We start from the raw sequence: 18,549 nt of genomic DNA on the forward strand, positions 1-18,549 counted from the left end.
GGTGTGGCATCACCAACCCCTGGGTTGCTCTATGTTTGTGTTCGGGTTAGTTCGGGTTGTGGTTTTGTTGTGTTCGGGTTAGTACAGGATAAACCCAGAGGTTCCAAGCCAGCAATTGATGATAGACATTTTGTCTATTTTATCCATACCTAGGTGGTTGTTTGAGATGTCAATGTATAGTGGCACGTTCTTTTGTGTCTTGAGAAGGGCCACTAAGTCCTCTGGTAGATCCTTTAACTGGTTGTCGTTTATGTATAGCTGTGAAAGGAAGCTAAGACTGGAAATAATGTTGTCGGGAACGACACTGAGCCTGCACCCTGAAAGATCAAGCACTGAAAGGTGTTTCATGCCCCCCAGCTTCTTTAAATCGTTTGGGCTTTCGGGCTTTGCGCCCAAAACATCCTTCTTCCCGATAAAGGTTCCCTTAAGCGAGAAAAAGGAGAGGTTGAACACGGGGTAGAAGTACGCCATAACGGTTGACGGCTCTTCAATGTCCAGGAGCAAGCTAGTCAGTGTGGAGCAGTGCCCTATCTGGTACAAAAACCTTTTCATTCGGTGGATGTTCATTCTTCCAATGACGTACAGCTCCTTAATTGGTGGCCGGTCGCTGAAGTACTTGTAGAAACTCTGTGACTCGGTGATGCTCTCGCAAACGTTCAAATGGAGCACATCCAGCTGCTGGTGGCTGCGAATGAATGTGAACAGGTCGTAAATGGCCTGGGAAGCGTCCATGTTCTCTATTCCAATGCGCAAGCTCTTAAGGCGGTCCCCCAGCCGCTTTTTGATGGTGTAGAAGTACCCCTCTGTGAAGTGTCCATTGACAATCTCTAAGCTATCAAGCAGGGGCGCGTTTTCTTGGTTGAAAAAAGTCAGTGGGCGAAGATCACAGTTTTTGATTGTGAGATGGCGGAGATGCGGAAAAACAACTTTTTTCGTTCCAAGAGAAAACTTGATCTTTTTGTTGGTTCTACTGTCAAATGAAAGACTTTCAAGGTTTGTAGCTTCGAGGATCCTCTCGGCGTAAAACGTAGACTCTGCCCCCGGCTTGGCAAAGTTGGCATCGTGTTCGTCATCTATCACCCCAAGGGTCAAGTGTTTGAGAGTCTTAAGAATCCCCGGCCAGTCCCTAAGGCTCATATCCCGAACCACCTTCCCCTGCATCCGCAGCACCCGCAAACAGGGCATTGGCGCAATAAAAACGAAGTACTCAATGCTCATGTTCTTTCCCGAGAGGTCCAGCTCCACCAGGTTGGGCATGGTGCATGCCAGCGCGTACAGGCTGCTCCCCATTGCGCCGTGGGCGCCCCCCGTGACTTTGCAGAGGTGGCACGAGTTGGTCCGGGCCCCCGTCACAACCAGGCACTGGAGCTTGGCCAGGCTGTTAAGAAACCCGTACCCACACGCCCCGCAAATACTCTCGCAGTGGATCATAAGCTTGTTCAGACTGCTAAACGCCTTGAAAAAGTTCGGGCTAATTGTGGCAATTTGGGTTTTAAGCAGCCCAAGGAACATAACTGTGTGGGCTGCTGTGCCTATTGGCGGCACCCCGCTCCCCATGGCCCCAGCAGTGCCACCAGCCTCTTCGAGGAGCAATTCGCTAAGGTCGGTGTTTTCTTCAAAATCAGCTATTTCAAGCGTGGGGTGCTCAAGTGATTCGGCGCTAAGCGATGTAAGTTTGTTTTTGCGCATGCTTAGCACCCGGAGTCTGGGGAAGCATTTTTTTAGAATATTTTTCGGGAGGGTTGTAATATTGTTGTCATCAAGAACCAGGATTTCCACTGATGGGTACGTTTCCAATGTTTCCCAGAGAGCGTCTGTCAGGTTTCTTCCTTTAAAAGACATACTCTTTGAGACAAACTCACTAGAGTCTAACAGAGTGTTATTCTTGTGGATGTTTTCTTTATATGTCTGTTGCACTTCCATTTCGTTATGAAAATAAAAATTTTTGTGTTAAAACTCCCAACTTTATGTCCTACCAATAGCTACCCGCGCCCCTAAACGCAGTTGCCTTTTTATTGGCTTGATCATCTACGTCTGTTTTATCCACGCCCCTATCCAGCCACCACCTGTTTCTGATGCTTTTTCTTTTCATGCAAATCTTCATATATCTTTGCCATCAGTAAAATGATCGGGGCTTGGGCTTGGGTTGGTACAGTGCTGTGGGGTGTGTGTTATGTTGTGGTACAGTGGTGTGTGTGTTATGTTCGGGTACAGTGGTGTGTGTTATGTTCGGGTACAGTAGTGTGGTGTTGTGGTACAATGCTATAGTGTACCGAACCGTACTGTACCACCAAAAAACCCGAGCACAAAAAGCCCGAGCACAAAAAACCCAAACCCAAATCCAAACCCGAACCAAGAATAAATTTTTTACACTATGTCAATTGCCAAAGCCTCACACAAAGCAGCGTTTAGTGAAGGAATGACGGTGTTTATAACCACTGAAACAATCAAAGAGAAAGCAATAATCATTGAGAAGAAAGATAAGATGCGGGGAAGCACCAAGCTCTCTCCCATCTACAAAATAAAGACGCTGAATGGACTGGTTCGCTGGATTCCAGAGTCAAACATTCAGCTCTACGAAGAAACATGCACTGCTCCCCCCGCCCCAGCCCAGCCACTAGTTCATCCCTGGCCCAAACTCTCTCTCATGACCCCTCTAAGAGAGATACTTTTTGAAGAAAAGAGGCAGATGCAAACGTACACAGAGCCAGTCTTTTCGGTGTCTGCAGACGAGATATTTAACATGTTCTTTGAATACGGGCGAGAGATAAAGCCGCACTGTGCTGAAGAGATAAAAGAGGCAACGCTTGGGCTAAAAGAGCTCTTCCTCTTTACGACACACACCAGAGCCCTCTACCCCGAAGAAAGGCCCCACTACACCAAGCACCTCTACCCACAAGGAGAGCTAGCGATTCTTAAGGCGTATGGCCTGCCGCACATCCTCCGAATGATTCTGGTCCTCCCAGAGATCCATTCCAAGCTAGAACTCTCCAACGACCTCTCTGCATACATCCTTGACTATGTAAAAGCCTTTATTGAGTTTCTAGAGGACAACTATACCAAAATGATCCAAAGATAACGGTTTGCGAGGGTTTCGGGTTTGCGAGGGTTTTCGAGGGTTTGCAAGAGTTTCCGAGAGTTTCCGAGAGTTTCCGAGAGTTTCCGAGAGTTTCCGAGGTGCTGCGTGTCCGAAACCTTGGGGCCGCCCTACTCAAGGCCTACGTCTTCTTTGGTGATACTGATGGCTTTGAGAGAGAGGCTGGTGTAGGCTTCCTCCCGGGTAACTTCTTCTTCTGAAACAAGGTCTTCAAAAGCTTCAAGGACAACTTCTTTCCATTGGGCAGTTACGTTATCAATATCTTGGTTTTCTGTTATAAATTTACACACTACACGAGCCTTCCTGTTTCTTTCTACCTCCTTGGCGAGGGTGTCTGTGCTCGGGGCCTTGAACTGGTCAGAGTATCTTCGGGGGCGGTCCTGGGTGGCAAGGCTTTGTGCCAGCTCCAGCCCAGAGCTAACCAGAGACAAGCACGCGGCGGGGCGGCTGTGGTAGTAGCCTGCCAGCTCATCCAGCTCTTTCAGCTGTTTTTCAGTGCTTGGGACAAGTGAGAGTCTCTTCATAGAAGCTTGGTGGTTTTTATTCCTGGGTTCCATGGCGTAAAAATCTCTGCTGCTGCACGAACACGGGCTAACAGCACCACATGCCCTTGCTAACGGTGTCGTCATCTTTTAGGGAAACTTTCTTGGTTTTGGCTATCTTTTCCTTGGTGCTGGCCCTGAATATTTGCTCAATCAGTGTTTGGAAGGCCTCTTTAACATTGACATCTGACCGAGCGGAGGTTTCCGTTAGCTGAAAGCCTCCGACATCGGCAGCTTCGCGGGCCTCTTGCAGCGAAATTTCTCTTTTGCCGACCAGGTCTGTTTTGTTGCCGACCAGGGAAATGACGATGTTGCTGTCTGCGTTTTCTTTCAGCTGCTTGATCCACTGGGTCCGGGCGCTTTCAAAACTGTCTTTTCGGGTTATGTCGTAAACCACAATGGCGCCAGCAGCCCCGCGGTAGTATGCAGAGGTTATGGCCCGGTATCTCTCTTGGCCCGCGGTGTCCCAAATTTGAGCTTTGATCTTTCGTCCATCGACCGTAAAGCACTTGGTGTCGAACTCTACCCCGATGGTGGACTTTGTTCCGGTATTAAAACGGCTGTGTGCTAGGCGTTCCAGAAGGTTGGTCTTTCCCACCCCGCTGTCTCCAATTAGCACGATCTTATAGAGAAACTCGTACTCCTGCTCCTCTCTCTGCATCTGCCGTAAATATTGGTCTCCAGGATAAATACTACCGAACCTGAAACAAAGATGCGCTACATAGAAATTTGCTTCTGGCAGTATGGGCACCGGGTGGACCGCTCTGTGAGCCAGGGATCGATGCACTCTGAGTGGTAGACGTGGTCGCAGGGGAGCACGCGGCAGATAGAGGCGGAGGTAAAGTTTTCAAGGCAGATCACACAGCTTTGGATATCTATTTTGGAAATGTTTCGGTGGTGGTATTGCAGAGGCATAGACTCTAAAATATGCTCGGCCAGCCCTGAAGACTTTGGGGCGTCTCTTCGCTGCTGGGCCATCTGGCAGTAGGTAACTAGCCCAAAAAAGACCAAAAATGAAATAATAACCCCGGAGGCACAAATCAGCGTTACAGGCTGGTGGCCAAAGGATCCGTCCCGGCGCACTGCCACGAAAACCAGGCCGCTCTCTTTGAGCAGGTCCCAGTCCACCTCTTTTGTTTGCAAAAGGATGATGTGCTGGCGGTGGGGCGATTTAAAGACCTGGTGCAGAGAAAGGGCGTCCACCGTGTCCGGGCGGGCCATTACCACAGCTGCCTCCACGCCCAGCTCCTGGAGAATGTTTAGGTCCTCAATTGAGCATCCGTCATGGTAGTCAATAAAAAAGCAGACATTTCTCATGTAGCGTGCGAGAAGAACAGCAATGTGGGTGTTAAACTCGCTTATGTGCTCCTCCAGGGCGTTTTCCTTCCTGCTGGGAAGCTGGAACCCAAAGGAAAAGATCTTTTCAGCCGCGTATCTCTCTCTGATTGATACGGACGGGCTGGCAGGGTCGATGGTTCTGCACCTAGCTCCTTCAACGAGAGCCAGCTGCAGGAAAAAGCTCCCAAGAGCTGCGCCGTCAATGAAGTGGGTCCTCCTGAGATTTGTTTTTCCCTGGAAAAGCTTGCTGTTCCGGGTGGTTGTATCGCCGTAAAGAACAGCCTTGGCAAATGTAGGCCCTTTTGGGTAGGGTGTACCTCGATGGAAAATTAGATGCATTTTTACAATGTCATCAGTGCACAGTACCCCAAGTGCACAGTTAAGCACCAAGGCAACAGTAGTTAGATAACCTAGAAACATAGCCATGTATTTGTTTGGTGTATTTATTAAAAAGAGGTCCGTATGGGTCAGGGTCAGTTCGGGGTGGTGCGTGGCACAGCACAGCACAGCACCGTACCCCTATACCCCGCACCACATACCCCGTACCACAGCCCCACCCTGGCCCATAAAAGTCCAACCTAATCTATCTTTATTTGGCTGTTTGTTCGGGGTTTTGAGGCCTAGGGTAGTGTTTCAGCCCTGTCCTGTCCCCTTACATGACATCGTTTATGTTTAAGACGGCACATGAGAGTTTGGCAAGAACCCAGAGCGTTTCTTCTCCTTTTTCTTCAAAATGGGTGTTTTCTTGTCTTAGGTTCTTGATCTTTTCCTCCTCCTGGATCATCTGCTTCATCTTTTGTCTTTGATTCTGAAACCAGACCTGAACAGTGCGGGGCTTCATGCCAAGTGTTCCAGATATAGCTGCACGGTCCTCGGCCGAGGGAAACGAGTTAACCTTGAAGTACCTTTTTAGCGTCTCGCTCTGCATTGGCGTCATAACCGTTCGAACTCTTTTTTTGTACACTTCCCCATTAGGAAGAATGTAAGGCTTATCTCCTAAAATGGAGTCTTGCGAGTTGATGTAGTGGCTTTCAGCCTCTTTGGGGCTTAGCTCCAGAGAGCTCGAGGACGCTTCTGAGCACTCTGCCCCGTGGCTGCACGGGGCTTCGCGCGCCGCTCTGTTCTTGCGCCTCTCCTCTGTAGCAAGGCCTCGGCTTCTTTCTTCAGGTGCAGTGCATGCTTCCATCCCTATCCGGTGATACAGGTACTTATATCTGAAAAAGCCAATAGGCACCCTCACCCCAAACACAGAAAGCTTAGAAACTAACCAACAAATCTTCAGGTTGCGTTTGGGGCCGCTGTCCTTCTCCCAGCAGCCAATCGTTTGCTGCCGCCCAATTCTGCTCCATTCCTGGCTTCAGCCCTTAGCTGTATTTTAGCTTGCAATTTTATTTTTTTACTGAATGACGTATCTTGACAAAGACACCCAAATCACACAGGCAGGTCAAGCGCTCACTCTAAACATCGATGCAATAAGCCAGCTTTCTGCTACAATAAGAAACGGCCTGGGACCTAACGGGGCTACAAAGATGCTGATAACACCTGCTGGAGAAATTCGCATTGTTAAAGACGGGCTGACCCTTCTCAGAAACATCCAGCTGGCCCAGCCTGGGGCAGTGCTGCTCTCTAAAATGGTCACGCAGCAGGGCACAGACTATGGCGACGGAGTTACTTCCTCAACTGTGATAGCCTCCGCGATGCTTAACAAGGCGCTAGAGTTCGTTTTTGAAGGTGTACACCCGCAAACAATCATTAACGGTCTGGTTCAAAAAGAGAAAGAGGTTCTCCGGGCTCTGGACGGGCTAAAGATCCCACTGGACAGCGCCTCCGAGCACATTTACAACCTGGGGCTAACCGCTCTCAGGAGCAAGTTTGCCGCTCCCCAGGCCAAAAAGTTCTCTGATCTTCTCGTTTCAGCCATAAAAACGGTTACTGAGAACGGGAGCACCGATCTAAAGATGCTGGAGGTTGTGAAAATGATGAACATAGACTCCACGGAGCCGCTGAGGGTCGTTCAGGGCCTGGTGCTTGATCACGGCGGGCGGCACCCAATGATGCCCAAAAAGCTTGAAAACGTCTTTATTCTCTGCACCAACCTTTCCTTTGAGTATGAGAAGCCCGAGCTAAACGCGCAGTTCTACTACAGCCGCACCGAGGACAAGCTAAAAATGGAGGAGGGAGAGAGAAGGCTGATGATTGAAAGGGTGCAGAAAGTCATTGGGGCCATGCAGGAGGTAGCTCAGGCCAACATGTCCCTCCACCCACAATTTATGCTTATTACCCAAAAAGGAATTGATCAACACGCCCTTGAAATTTTTGCAAGATACAACGTTTTAGCACTCAGAAGAGCTAAAAAACGCAACATGGAAAGACTGCAAAGACTTACGGGATGCACCCCAATTGGGTCCATCTCAGAGCTTACCAAAGACGTTTTTGGCTTTGCAGGCAGCGTCAAAGAGATCTCGGTGGGCGAGGACAAGTTTACCTTCGTTGAAAAAACGCCGTTTGAGAGGTCCTGCACCCTCCTGGTCCAAGGAACGTCCCCCTACCAGCTAGAGTACATTGAAGGCGCCGTTAAGTCGGCGCTCAAGTCTATTTCGTGCGGCCTAACCGATGGAGGCATTCTCCCAGGCGGGGCCTCGGTGTACTACAACCTTTCCCAGACGCTAGAGCACCCAACCACCACCTCTTCCCTCTCCCCCACCCAAGAACACATTGCAACCACCATTTGGAGGGAAGGCCTGCTTTCTGTCCCAAGGATACTCAGCAAAAACATGGGCCACAACTCAGTTGAAACCCTCTCCAAGATAAAAGCCTCGGGAATCAAGCACCCAACGGTTGAAGCCTCAAAAGGAGAAATCATCGATGCCCTGGAGCACGGCATCATCGATAATTTTACCGTTGTTGAAAACACCATTCAGGCTTCTGTGCTTGTTTCCACCAAGATCCTTATGATCGATGAAATCATCAGAAGTGGAAAAGAGGTCAAATAAATACCCGACCACTACCCCCGACCCGAACTACTTTTTTTTATTTTTTCTTCTCCCTTGCACATGGAACAGATTAACTCCAGAGAGAGCACCATTAAGCTATTCGGAAGATTCTCATACGACGACATCGAGGTTAATGATCTATCTCTTAAACCATACATCAACGTACACACAAGAATCTCTGTACCACACACTGGATGCAACTACTCAAAGAAAGCCTTTGAGAAGGCAGGTATGCCAATAACCATGAGACTAGCCCACGGCCTTATGAGACACGGAAGAAACACCGGCAAAGCCCTTCTTGTCCTAAAGGCTATCAAAGACTCTTTCATTATTATGGAAAAGCTTACCAAGAAGAACCCCCTGCAAGTTCTTGTAGATGCCTGCATCAACGGAGGACCCAGGGAGAACACTGCCCGTGTTGGCAAGGGAGGATCAGCCAAGAGATCTTCAGTTGACGTTTCTCCTCTTAGAAGACTCAACCTTTCCATTTCCACCCTTACCACGGGAATGAGAAAGTCAGCGTTCAAGAATGCTAAAACCCTCCCAGAAACCATCGCTGAAGAGCTTATTGCAGCCTCTAGAAGCAACCCCAACTCCTTTGCCATCAAGAAGAGAGATGAAATTGAAAGAGTTGCCAAGTCCAGCAGATAAATAAAGAATTTGGGTCACTCACGGTCCATGGCCTCTGTCCATGGTCTCTGTCTACGTCTGGGTAACGGTCAGTCCCTGGTCTCTGTCCCCGTGTCTGGGTAACGGCCATAGCCCGTGCACGGTCGTACGGTATGTTAGGACGCACACCCATAGCCTGATCCAGGTACCAGTTGTATTTATTGTTTTATGGCGAGCGGGTGCAAGAAGCATCCAGCTTAGTCTTTAGTCTACCTTTTGGAAGCCTATGTCTCCAGCATACTCTCTAAAGCATCTTCTGCACATCATTAAGTTGAACGTTCTAATTAGTCCCCGGTGATTCATGCATGATCTACAGTTTCTTGATCCTCTTCCTCTTGGTTCTTCACTTTTTACTGCTACTCTGAGTGTTTGGATGTCTTCAATAACTCTGTTGTCCATTGTAAATTTTGCAGGGACTAAAAAATAAAATGGAATTGGAGTGGGCGGAAGAGGCCTACGGACTGGTTCCCAGGGTTAAAACCTCGGTGTCAAGCGTTGGCTCTTTCCGGATCGAGAGGGAGGCATACTTCCTCCCCAGAAGTCTTCTTTTAAGGTCTCTCTTCACCTGAAGCCAGAAGTAATAAATAAGTGCCAGCAGAAGGGTGGCCATCCCCCAGATAAGAAACTCATCGGCAAGCAAGCGGCCGGTTGGGTCGGGAGAAAGCATCTTCAAAAAAGAGAAGCCTTCCTCTCCATAGAGGCTGCTCTTGTGGAGGGGATGTGTTCTAATCGTGAAAGTATCAAACATAAACACAAACAAGAAATACAATATATGTTTTTTGGGGCAGATGGGCGATCAGTGTTTTACAGATGTATTTTTGTTCTAGAAGCCTTGTGAAACTGTGTTATATATTTTTATTTTGTCTCCCCGCCTAATGAGCAACTTAGAATCTGAGCCAGATATAATAGTTACCAACAGCACGGAGCTTGAGGAGATTGGAAGGTCGCTGAGTGATGAGAGACCTCTCTGTCTCTTGCTTCCCCTGGCACGAGATATGATTGGTCGGCCGAAAAAGAGGACAAGAAGTGCTAATTCCGTTACCTTTTCCTCGGCCATTGAAGAAGCCAGCAGAGAGACGCTGGAGGAGAGCGATGGGGGGCGGAGGACCTCGCGGAGCTTGTTTGTGGTGGGCGTCCATGGAAAAGGGCGCCTCTCCCCAGGCAGCAGAGCAATCAGCCCAAAGGGGGCTAATTGTGGGGGTGCTGGAGAGTGTGCAGCTCGGGGGGAGGAGGAGAGAAAGCCTGAAAGGTCGCCGCTTTACGAAAAAACGAGGCGGGTATCGAACAAGCACTGGGCCCGGAAGGAGGGCCTTGAAAAGACGCAGACGTTTTCAGGAACATTTACGCCGATTGTTGTGGAGGCTGTGAAAGGTTTGCTTCCCTCCTACTCGTGTGCGCTTCCCTCGCTTGGGGTGGGGCCTTCCGATGCCATTCTTCGGATTAGTTCGGAGACGCTAATCAGTCTGCTTTCGGGCAAGATTGGTGGTCGGTATGTTCTTATTGACTGTCGCTTTGAGTACGAGTATGCTGGGGGGCACATTAGCACTGCTGAAAACGTTATGACACAAACAGGTGTCTACCATCTATTTAATAGCTGCCTTGAGCAAGGGGTTGGTTCCGAGACGATTTTTGTCTTTTACTGTGAGTACTCCTCCGTACGCGCTCCTCGGCTGGCTATGTTTATGAGAAACGAAGATAGGAGACAATCGACCTATCCCTATCTTAGATTTCCTCATTTGTACATTATGACTGGCGGTTATAAAGATTTTTATAACAAATACAGAGACTTTTGTCTGCCACGCAATTATGTGCCCATGGACATACTTCCAAAGACATTCTAACACTCAGAAGCACATTTTAGTGTAAAATAAACAACTATAAGGTAGGGTGTTCGGGTGTGTTCGGATGTTCGGGTGGGTATTTTAGAGCTAGAGGTGTTCAGAGACGTTCGGGGCGCAAATTTTTTATGGGACGTCCAGAGAGTTCGGGTGCTAGAATATACTACACTGGAGAGGTTGCAAATAAGTATGACAGCAGTTCAAGCTTGAACAACATACAGGGCAAAATCACAGAGAGGTGTTTAAGCATCATAAACGATCCACACGATTCTCTTATCCTGGATATAGGCTGTGGGAGCGGCATAAGCACGGAAAAAATACTTGACAACAACAACTATGTGATTGGGGTGGACATAAGCGATGAAATGCTTAGGCTGGCGCAGGCGCGTGTTGGGCAGATTACGTACGACCAGGATGCAGCGTCAAAGTTCTGCGACTTTGCAGCTGTTGACATAGGAGAGGGTCTTCCCTTCAAAAGTGCTTCTTTTGACTATGCGATTAGTGTCAGCGTCCTCCAGTGGTTGGTTGTTCAGAACAACTTCAAAAGGTTTCTCAATGCCTTTTTCTACACGCTCTATGATGCTCTTAAGTCCAAGGGAATGGCAGTGTTGCAGTACTTCCCTGAAACAGACAAGCATATGGACGACATTATGAAATGTGCCAAAAAAAACGGTTTTTCAGGAGGAACTCTTGTAGAAAACGCAGATAGCAAAAAAAAGCGGAAAACCTACCTGATTTTAGAGATGGCCGGGTCCAAGGGGAAGTCTTCCCACGTCCCCGAAAGAAAGGAGAAGGCGTTCAAGCGCATTGCCAACCGAGACCTTGCCCTGCGGGACTGGATCATTAAAAAGAAGGGCAAGAGACAAGAAAAAGGGTACGAAGTCCCAGAAACGTCAAAATATACCGGCCGAAAGAGAAACAGCAAGTACTAGCTACTGTTCCCCAATAAAATACTATTATCCAATAAAACACTGTTACCCAACAGATCACTGTTCCCCAATAAATAGGTCTGTAGATGGTTTTGCGGCCTGTTACGAGCTGTACCCCGAATACCCGACATGTACCCCGAATACCCGGCCTGTACCCGAACACAAAGTCTTGCAAATATTTTAGCATGGAGAACATAGCATTGGAAGTTACCAACATTGTCAAATGCAAGAACCCCACGGTCTCAGGCGGATACATCCTCACAGAGGCGGGGGTGCGCCACCAGAATGGGCTGGTTAAAGTATCTGAAGCTGTGCCGGAAGAAACGGGTGTAATAGCTTTTTACGCCGAAACGGGTGGAAACGAGTTCAAAACAGTGCACCGCTCAGGAAGGATCTACAGAGCGCTCAAAAACAAGAGCTATGTGTGGGAAGCGGTTGGAGAAATGGAAGAAACAACAATTCTTGGCGCGTTTTTCAACAAAGATAACGGAAATCTTCTAATTGTGACGGAAACAGAGATGTTTCTCATTGACAGAGAGATGGAGCTGGTTAAACAGGCGGGGTTTAAGGACGCAGCAATTGAAGCAATTAGGCAAAGCCAAGTAACCACGGTGCATGCAGAGTGGTCTCTTGACGGGAAGTACATCCTGGTGCTTGCCAACTCTTTGCTGTGCATTTTCAGGTACGACCTATCCGAAATAGCTGACACGCACAGCATCAGCAACAAGGTTATGAACAGCCGACTTGTTCGGACCAAAAAGTATCTTATGCACGAGAGCGCCTATGTTGACATAGTCAGAAGAGTGCCAATGCCAGATGACGAAAAAACATACGTTGAAGACACCAGAGCAAGAGAAAGCGTCCTTTTTGAAACGCGGTCAAACTACAAGCTTGCAGCCTGGCACAATCGGTTTTCTCTGGTCTATGCAGTTAGTGACGAGAACATTATCCACGTTCTTGAAAGAAATGCCCTCAAGTTCAAGGAGGTTCATCACGTCAGAAAGTGCGACCAAACAAAAGAGCAAATTTCAGAAAACCGAGTTGTCGCCATTGGGTCGCAAACAGACTACCTCTATCTAATCCACCAAGAGCATTCGCGCATGTTTTTCAAGGTCTACTACATCAAAAACAACTGCATTTACCTAAAAGGAAATCTTGACCTAAACAGTGTCTTTGGAACAGAAAGTCTTGGTGGCAGCGCTTCTATTGTACCCGACCACAGCCGCGCTCCGCTCCAGACAGGCACCTGCATTCAAATAGTGACTGAAGCTGGAGTGCTTGTGGTTTCGCAAAAAACCATGGTTAATCGAACAGACACTGATGTGGTGGATGTTGACGGGTGCAGGCTCATTTTTTACAATCTTGCTAAGTGCTGCATTCCACCACCGCTGTTTTCCAGGTTTTTATCGCTCGATAGCATGCCTGCCCGAATAAGCTGTTTTGCTGGAAGGATAGAGTGTGCGCTGCCAGGCGGTCTAGCAACCATTCCCTCCGGGAAAGGCTCCGACGGAACCGAGTCTTTGGGCAGGTCGCTGGAGGGGCTTTCAGTGAAGCATACCGCGCCCCAAACGGTGCCCCAAACAGAAATACCAGATGCGGTTGAAGATTGTGCAATTGTCCTGGGCCAAAGCAGAGGAACAATCACCCTTGCAGAGCAAACACTCACAGTTACAGTTGGAGAAGCCTCTAAAAAGATTAGACAGGTGACATCAGTGGCCAGCGCAATGTCCAAGCATGGATGCTTGCTGATTACCAAAGATTTTCTCTCGTCAACGGATATTTTCAGGATCACATACAACGAAGAGAACGGGGAAGTGGCCGAGGAGTATGCATCACGCACGGGCAAGCACAACCGCATTGTTTTTGTGACCAACACAGCCACTATCCTAATCGATGAGTATGGAATGCTTGAAACACAGTATTTACAGTTTATGGTGGAGCACCAAATAGAGAAACTAGCAGAAGAAAAAAACTTAGAAGCAGCTATTACACTTGCCAAAAAGCACGGAGTTGGGCTGGACATCATCACGGCGCCCCTTCTTGGGCTGCTTCAACACACCCGCATAGAAGGCACACTTCTTCTTGAGATAGTCAAAATTCTTTTTGTAACGGACAATGCCCAAAACACTCTCTGTATTGAGAAAATAGAGCAGAACGTAATTGACCGCATCAAAGAAACACAGAGTCCAACACATACCACACCTACCACAGTCCAAACCCGAACCATACAAGTACTATCCTCTGTTCTGGTTGAAATCTACCTTTTCAGGAAAACCTATGGGGCGATTATAGCCCTGGCCAGCCAGTTTGCCAGTGACCCGGCAGTGTCTCCATTCTCGTTTGCACTTGCGGAAGGGCACTCTGCGAGTATAAGTATTCTTCAGCGCGCCATTCCCATCATTTCCAAAGAAGAGGTGCTCAGACACTGTCTTTCACAGTACGCATACACTCTTTGCTATATTGTTCTCTACATAACAGACTCGCCATTTGATGAAACCAATGAGGTCCTTTTGTCCGCAGGTACAGACATTATAGACAGCAGCAACACCCTGGAAGAGCTTGAGCGGCGGTATAGAATTGCTGTTGTTCTAAAACACCGCTCAAAACAGGTGCTATACGCAATTAAGAAGGAGATAGCTCGGATGGAGAAGTTTTCAAGCCGCGAGGACGAGCAGACAGCCCTAGCCGCCACAGCACACGCACTCAAAAGCTTTTTTGAGAAAAGCTACCTGAGAGACTTCTACATTCATCTTATCAAGATAGAGGACATGCCCCCACAGGAGCAAGCGTATGCAGCCAGCAGCCACGCATTCAAATGCCTGTCAAGCATTCTTCTAATTACCAGCGGAGACGCGCTGGTCAAAGAAAACTCGCTGGAGGAGGCCCTTCTATGCTACAAAGCCGCTGGCAATCCCGGCAAAAAGCCTGCCAATGCTCTGAAGATAAAGCTGGGTCTCTGGGAAGATCTGTTTGGCGAGCCCGGCACTGTAACCCAGGCCACTCTCCAGAGAATAGAAGGCATACTGCTGAGCAAAAACGACGTCTTGGGAGCCGCCCAAATGCACATCTTACACGGGGACTACCCAAAGGGCATCGATCTACTAATCAAGATAGAGAAATACCAGAACATTTTCCAGCTTCTTCAAGCCCGCCCAGCCGCCAACCCCGCCTCTCTGTTTGAGACGCTAACCCACAATCTGTCCCAGTACGCTGCATCCATCGCCAGCATGTCGCAAAAGCACGTTGAGCACGTTGAAAGGCTCGGGCTAGTGCGAGAAAGAAAAGAGCGAGAAAGAGAAGAGATACTCAATGGGGTCTATGCGGACGACGACTGTGAAACTGCAACGCTCTCCAAGTCTTTCATTACCAACACCTTCATGAGTGGAACCCAGTCAGCCAAAAAGAAGAAAAGAAGCTCCAAACTCAGAAATACCGTTGGCGGCAGGTACGAGGAAGAGTACGTCCAGTACGTTCTTAGTGAGCTCATTGGCAAAGCGCAGGAACATGCCGTGCATGCCCAGGAAATAGAACGTATTGTTCAAAACATACCAAAAGAGAAACTAACACCGTTCCTGTTACAGAAGCATGACTCTACTGTTAGCCTATTCAACACAGCCCTGCGCCAGTACAGAGCCGCCTTTTTGCCCTCTGTTGAAACAGACTTTATCTCACAAAACAACGAGGAAGACGTTCTGTACGACCCCGAAAGGCCAGTGATTACACAGCCAGATACTTCGCTAATTGACTCCTACCTCCAACGAATATTTCCATAAATAGAAATAAAAATTTAATAGCAAATACCCTGTATGGGCACATGGGCAAAAGAAGCAGTGGGGAGTTTCGGGCACTAACCCAAACACAATCTATTCCAGCAAGTCAATGGAGCATATGGAAGTTCCTTTGCACATGAAGGTGGAAGGTTTTTCGTTGAAGAGCGCCTCAACCTCGGGGCATTCTGTGTCTGGGGTTTTGGTCATTTTGGCGTTCTCTAGAACTATGTTAAGGATTTGGTCGTATCCTTTTAAGCGGCCACATACCTGAATGCCCCCAAAGAAGGATATCTGCACTATTTTCCCGGAGTATCTCTCCAGATCAAAGACTTGCTCTCGCTTCCCTCCTTTGTCATCTTTCATGTAATTTTTTTATTACGTATGAGAACTTCAAGCAACGTTCTTCTGAAGCTGTCGTACGTGGGCCGTGGTTACTACGGGTTTGCATACCAGCCAGGACTCTCGACCATTGAGTACTTCCTGTTTCGGGCACTGACCCAAGCAAAAATGATTCAAACGGAAAAACAGGTAACTATCTCAGATAATGAGTTTATCATCCCAAAAGAGATACTCAACAGTGCGACTGCAGCTAAGTACCACAAGTGCGGGCGAACAGATGCAGGCGTGTCCGCAGCTGCGCAGTACATCTCTCTAGTTCTTTCCCCGCCCACGCAAACCCTTTCCACCCCGTACCCATACGACCTGATACTCAACCAGTACCTTCCCCCAGACATTCGCGTTCTCGGGTGGATGTATGTGGACGATGGTGTAAGTGCCAGGTTCTCCTGTGAGTGGAGAGAGTACGAGTACTACTTTGCCGGGGAAGCTCTTGACCTGGAGCGGATGCGCAGCGCCGCCAAGCTTCTTGAGGGCACGCACTGGCTGGGCCGCCTCTCAAAGCCCGAAAAGCCGGCCTCCAAAGCCCGAAGGCTTGAACGAAAACAGCTCCTCTCCCCGGACAGCGAAGCGGCCCAAGATCTTGTCCGAACGGTAGACTCCATTCTCTTTGAGAAGCAGAGGAGCCTTGCAGAACTCGGTATTGATATCTTTGTGATGCGCATTCGTGCTCGCTCGTTCCTTCACAACCAGGTTCGGAAGACTTTTGGTCTTCTCAGGTTGATTGGCTCGGGGACAAGTATCTCAATTAAAAACGTTCTAGATATGCAAAGCCGGGGGGAAAAAGATATCCCACTGGCAGACTCTCAACCTCTTGTTCTTGCCAGGTGTGCGTTCAGGGGCGTAGATCTTTCAGCCATGAGGACAACCCCGAGCAAGAGACGCTCCCCCAGGCTTCTTCTGGCCCAGACGCTGGTCACCGGAGAAGTATCTGCCCGCATAGGGGCTGAGGGGTGCAAGGACACCCCAAGCCCCACCCGAAACAAATAAAACGGCTGCAGCCCACCCGAACACTAGCCATCTTTAGTACCATTTATTGGCCAAAGCTGTCTTTGTCTACGCAACACAGACACACAGACGCGCCCACAGACGCGCCTGGCAGTATGAACCCGGGCTTACATGTAGTAAACCACCCGACTACGACCGCCGCCAAAGCTTGAACCAAAGCCCCCGAAGCCGCCTCCAAAACCGCCGAAGTTTCCACCGCCAAAGTTTCCGCCGCCGCCCAGGAGTATTTCAAAGAGGTCGGCGCCGTGGCCCTGGCTGTGCCCGCCCTGTCCCTCGTACTGGTCAAGCATGTCCTCGTTGTACCCCCACTGCTCCTTTTCTTTTTCTGTCATGTATAGCCCACTGTCGTACTCTTCCTTTCGCTCGGGGTTTAGCAAAACCTCTTTGGCTTTGTTCGCGGTCACCAGCCTGGTCCTGGACAGGTCGGCCTCCTTCTTGTCCTGGCCGCTCTTTTTTTTAAGCGTCTCTCGGGCAAACTTCAGGTAAGCTTTGTTCACAACGGTTTTATCGGCTCCTTTTGAGAGCCCAAAGAACTTGTAGAAACCTTCTGAATCAAAGACTTTGCCTCTTTTGGAAGCAACGTACTTTTTACGTCGCTCACACCTCTTTTTCTCCTTTTCTCTATTCTCCTTGATTGTCTCATCGGCCTTTTCTTCCTCAAGCTTTTGTTTCTTCTCTCTCGCCTTTTCAGCCTCGTCCAGGGCCTGATTCTTGGCGGCGTTGTACTTCTGCCTGATTTCTTTGGAGGCGTCTGAGTCGGTGAGAAGATGCTTTCGGATGGTTTGCTCTGCCTCCTGGAACTTTTTGGCTTCAATGAGAACCTCAACGTGCCTGGCATAGTCTTCCTCTTCAAGCTTTGACTTTTCCTTAAGTAGACGGGTTGAGAAAAAGATGCTCTCGTTTCCTAGCTTTTCTTTCCTAGCTAGCTCTATTCCTTTGTTACAGATATCAACAACCATCTTGGTGAAGATGCATGGTCGGTATCTGGAGTTAAACGCCTTCCCGATCTTAATATCGCTGTTTAGAAGCTCCTTCAGCATGCGCGCAACAACTGAGTCTTTGTACCGATTCTTATTGGCCATTATTTGGTCGTACTTCCTCAGCGCAATGGAAAACTTTTTGTGAAGAATGTCCAGGTCTTTCTCTTTGGCCAGGGTTTCAAGTGCACTCTTGTAGTTCCCCGTTAAAAAGTTGCAGTGCATCATTTGCTTATCAGCCTCCTTTTCGTTCCCTTTAAGCTCTCGCAGCGGCTTGATGTCCTGCAGGGCTAAGTAGTAGAGACCAGCCTTCATTCTCTTGTTGATTCGCAGCTTTAGAAGGCCTGCTGAGTTTCCGTGCTCCTCAATAGCTTTGTCTATTTCTGCCTCCGTTGACATCTCGTTGAGATTTGAGAGTTTGAGAGAGGTCTGCAAAAGAGTGATGGCTTCTCTGTTGAGCGTTCCAAGTCTCATCGCCTCATCTGAGGCTTCCTTGTACCGCCCAAGCATGAACAAGGTGTCTGCCTTTCTTTTCCCAATGTCTAGCCGGAGATGCTCTTTTGAGGCCTCGTCCGCTATTTTTTGCAGGTCTCTTTGCGCCTGAATGAAGTGGTCCAGAGCGTCGGTTAGGTCGCCACTCTCAAAGGCCTCTTTTCCCTTTTCGTACGTTTCTAGCTTTTCTTGCTCAACCTTCAGCACCTCTGGGTCGGCCTTCTTGTCTTTCTTCTCTTTCCCTCCAAACCGTTCGTCGTCGGAGTAGCGCCCGGGCATTCCATCCTCACTGCTTTGCTCCTGCCCATCTTTGGTAGAGCTAGGGGTAGACTCCTCACTGCAAAAGCAGTATTTGGTAGTCTGGGCCACCAATGCCAACACAATTAACCTTATTATTCGCATCTTAATCACTCGTTTTCTGGGTGTTTGTCGATGTTCCAGTGACTTTAGTCCGGTTGTGCTCATACTTTTAAAGTTTTATTTTTATTTAAATGCTAAAA

At 48.6% G+C, this 18,549-nt stretch overlaps 16 protein-coding genes across 16 annotated transcripts; 7 read left to right on the forward strand and 9 right to left on the reverse strand.

Annotated features, from left to right (window-relative positions):
* Positions 1-78: 78 nt before the first annotated feature.
* On the reverse strand, positions 79-1,923 carry NEDG_01589 (uncharacterized protein; the record flags this gene model as incomplete). Its single annotated transcript, XM_067689007.1, has 1 exon — positions 79-1,923. One exon carries the CDS (start codon positions 1,921-1,923, stop codon positions 79-81), a length of 1,845 nt encoding a protein of 614 aa, XP_067544897.1.
* Positions 1,924-2,374: 451 nt separating this feature from the next.
* On the forward strand, positions 2,375-3,079 carry NEDG_01590 (mortality factor 4-like protein 1; the record flags this gene model as incomplete). The annotated part of the gene is made up of 1 exon (XM_067689008.1): positions 2,375-3,079. The coding sequence occupies one exon, from the start codon at positions 2,375-2,377 to the stop codon at positions 3,077-3,079; it is 705 nt and encodes a 234-aa protein (XP_067544898.1).
* A 128-nt stretch (positions 3,080-3,207) lies between these two features.
* On the reverse strand, positions 3,208-3,654 carry NEDG_01591 (uncharacterized protein; the record flags this gene model as incomplete). Its single annotated transcript, XM_067689009.1, has 1 exon — positions 3,208-3,654. One exon carries the CDS (start codon positions 3,652-3,654, stop codon positions 3,208-3,210), a length of 447 nt encoding a protein of 148 aa, XP_067544899.1.
* A 34-nt stretch (positions 3,655-3,688) lies between these two features.
* NEDG_01592 (Ras-related protein Rab-11A) lies at positions 3,689-4,300 on the reverse strand (the record flags this gene model as incomplete). The annotated part of the gene is made up of 1 exon (XM_067689010.1): positions 3,689-4,300. One exon carries the CDS (start codon positions 4,298-4,300, stop codon positions 3,689-3,691), a length of 612 nt encoding a protein of 203 aa, XP_067544900.1.
* A 56-nt stretch (positions 4,301-4,356) lies between these two features.
* NEDG_01593 (uncharacterized protein) lies at positions 4,357-5,403 on the reverse strand (the record flags this gene model as incomplete). The annotated part of the gene is made up of 1 exon (XM_067689011.1): positions 4,357-5,403. One exon carries the CDS (start codon positions 5,401-5,403, stop codon positions 4,357-4,359), a length of 1,047 nt encoding a protein of 348 aa, XP_067544901.1.
* A 226-nt stretch (positions 5,404-5,629) lies between these two features.
* On the reverse strand, positions 5,630-6,163 carry NEDG_01594 (uncharacterized protein; the record flags this gene model as incomplete). The annotated part of the gene is made up of 1 exon (XM_067689012.1): positions 5,630-6,163. The coding sequence occupies one exon, from the start codon at positions 6,161-6,163 to the stop codon at positions 5,630-5,632; it is 534 nt and encodes a 177-aa protein (XP_067544902.1).
* Positions 6,164-6,380: 217 nt separating this feature from the next.
* Positions 6,381-7,970, forward strand: NEDG_01595 (T-complex protein 1 subunit zeta; the record flags this gene model as incomplete). Its single annotated transcript, XM_067689013.1, has 1 exon — positions 6,381-7,970. The coding sequence occupies one exon, from the start codon at positions 6,381-6,383 to the stop codon at positions 7,968-7,970; it is 1,590 nt and encodes a 529-aa protein (XP_067544903.1).
* Positions 7,971-8,030: 60 nt separating this feature from the next.
* Positions 8,031-8,621, forward strand: NEDG_01596 (40S ribosomal protein uS7; the record flags this gene model as incomplete). The annotated part of the gene is made up of 1 exon (XM_067689014.1): positions 8,031-8,621. One exon carries the CDS (start codon positions 8,031-8,033, stop codon positions 8,619-8,621), a length of 591 nt encoding a protein of 196 aa, XP_067544904.1.
* A 222-nt stretch (positions 8,622-8,843) lies between these two features.
* Positions 8,844-9,038, reverse strand: NEDG_01597 (40S ribosomal protein uS14; the record flags this gene model as incomplete). The annotated part of the gene is made up of 1 exon (XM_067689015.1): positions 8,844-9,038. The coding sequence occupies one exon, from the start codon at positions 9,036-9,038 to the stop codon at positions 8,844-8,846; it is 195 nt and encodes a 64-aa protein (XP_067544905.1).
* A 55-nt stretch (positions 9,039-9,093) lies between these two features.
* NEDG_01598 (uncharacterized protein) lies at positions 9,094-9,387 on the reverse strand (the record flags this gene model as incomplete). The annotated part of the gene is made up of 1 exon (XM_067689016.1): positions 9,094-9,387. One exon carries the CDS (start codon positions 9,385-9,387, stop codon positions 9,094-9,096), a length of 294 nt encoding a protein of 97 aa, XP_067544906.1.
* Positions 9,388-9,514: 127 nt separating this feature from the next.
* Positions 9,515-10,480, forward strand: NEDG_01599 (uncharacterized protein; the record flags this gene model as incomplete). The annotated part of the gene is made up of 1 exon (XM_067689017.1): positions 9,515-10,480. One exon carries the CDS (start codon positions 9,515-9,517, stop codon positions 10,478-10,480), a length of 966 nt encoding a protein of 321 aa, XP_067544907.1.
* A 125-nt stretch (positions 10,481-10,605) lies between these two features.
* NEDG_01600 (18S rRNA (guanine1575-N7)-methyltransferase) lies at positions 10,606-11,409 on the forward strand (the record flags this gene model as incomplete). Its single annotated transcript, XM_067689018.1, has 1 exon — positions 10,606-11,409. One exon carries the CDS (start codon positions 10,606-10,608, stop codon positions 11,407-11,409), a length of 804 nt encoding a protein of 267 aa, XP_067544908.1.
* Positions 11,410-11,591: 182 nt separating this feature from the next.
* NEDG_01601 (uncharacterized protein) lies at positions 11,592-15,179 on the forward strand (the record flags this gene model as incomplete). The annotated part of the gene is made up of 1 exon (XM_067689019.1): positions 11,592-15,179. One exon carries the CDS (start codon positions 11,592-11,594, stop codon positions 15,177-15,179), a length of 3,588 nt encoding a protein of 1,195 aa, XP_067544909.1.
* Positions 15,180-15,269: 90 nt separating this feature from the next.
* NEDG_01602 (U6 snRNA-associated Sm-like protein LSm7) lies at positions 15,270-15,539 on the reverse strand (the record flags this gene model as incomplete). The annotated part of the gene is made up of 1 exon (XM_067689020.1): positions 15,270-15,539. One exon carries the CDS (start codon positions 15,537-15,539, stop codon positions 15,270-15,272), a length of 270 nt encoding a protein of 89 aa, XP_067544910.1.
* Positions 15,540-15,557: 18 nt separating this feature from the next.
* NEDG_01603 (tRNA pseudouridine38/39 synthase) lies at positions 15,558-16,562 on the forward strand (the record flags this gene model as incomplete). Its single annotated transcript, XM_067689021.1, has 1 exon — positions 15,558-16,562. The coding sequence occupies one exon, from the start codon at positions 15,558-15,560 to the stop codon at positions 16,560-16,562; it is 1,005 nt and encodes a 334-aa protein (XP_067544911.1).
* A 125-nt stretch (positions 16,563-16,687) lies between these two features.
* Positions 16,688-18,514, reverse strand: NEDG_01604 (uncharacterized protein; the record flags this gene model as incomplete). The annotated part of the gene is made up of 1 exon (XM_067689022.1): positions 16,688-18,514. One exon carries the CDS (start codon positions 18,512-18,514, stop codon positions 16,688-16,690), a length of 1,827 nt encoding a protein of 608 aa, XP_067544912.1.
* Between the last annotated feature and the right edge of the window lie 35 nt (positions 18,515-18,549).

The sequence above is a fragment of the Nematocida displodere genome (genome assembly GCF_001642395.1).
Source record: "Nematocida displodere strain JUm2807 chromosome Unknown 6, whole genome shotgun sequence".
Classification (NCBI taxonomy): Eukaryota; Fungi; Microsporidia; genus Nematocida; species Nematocida displodere.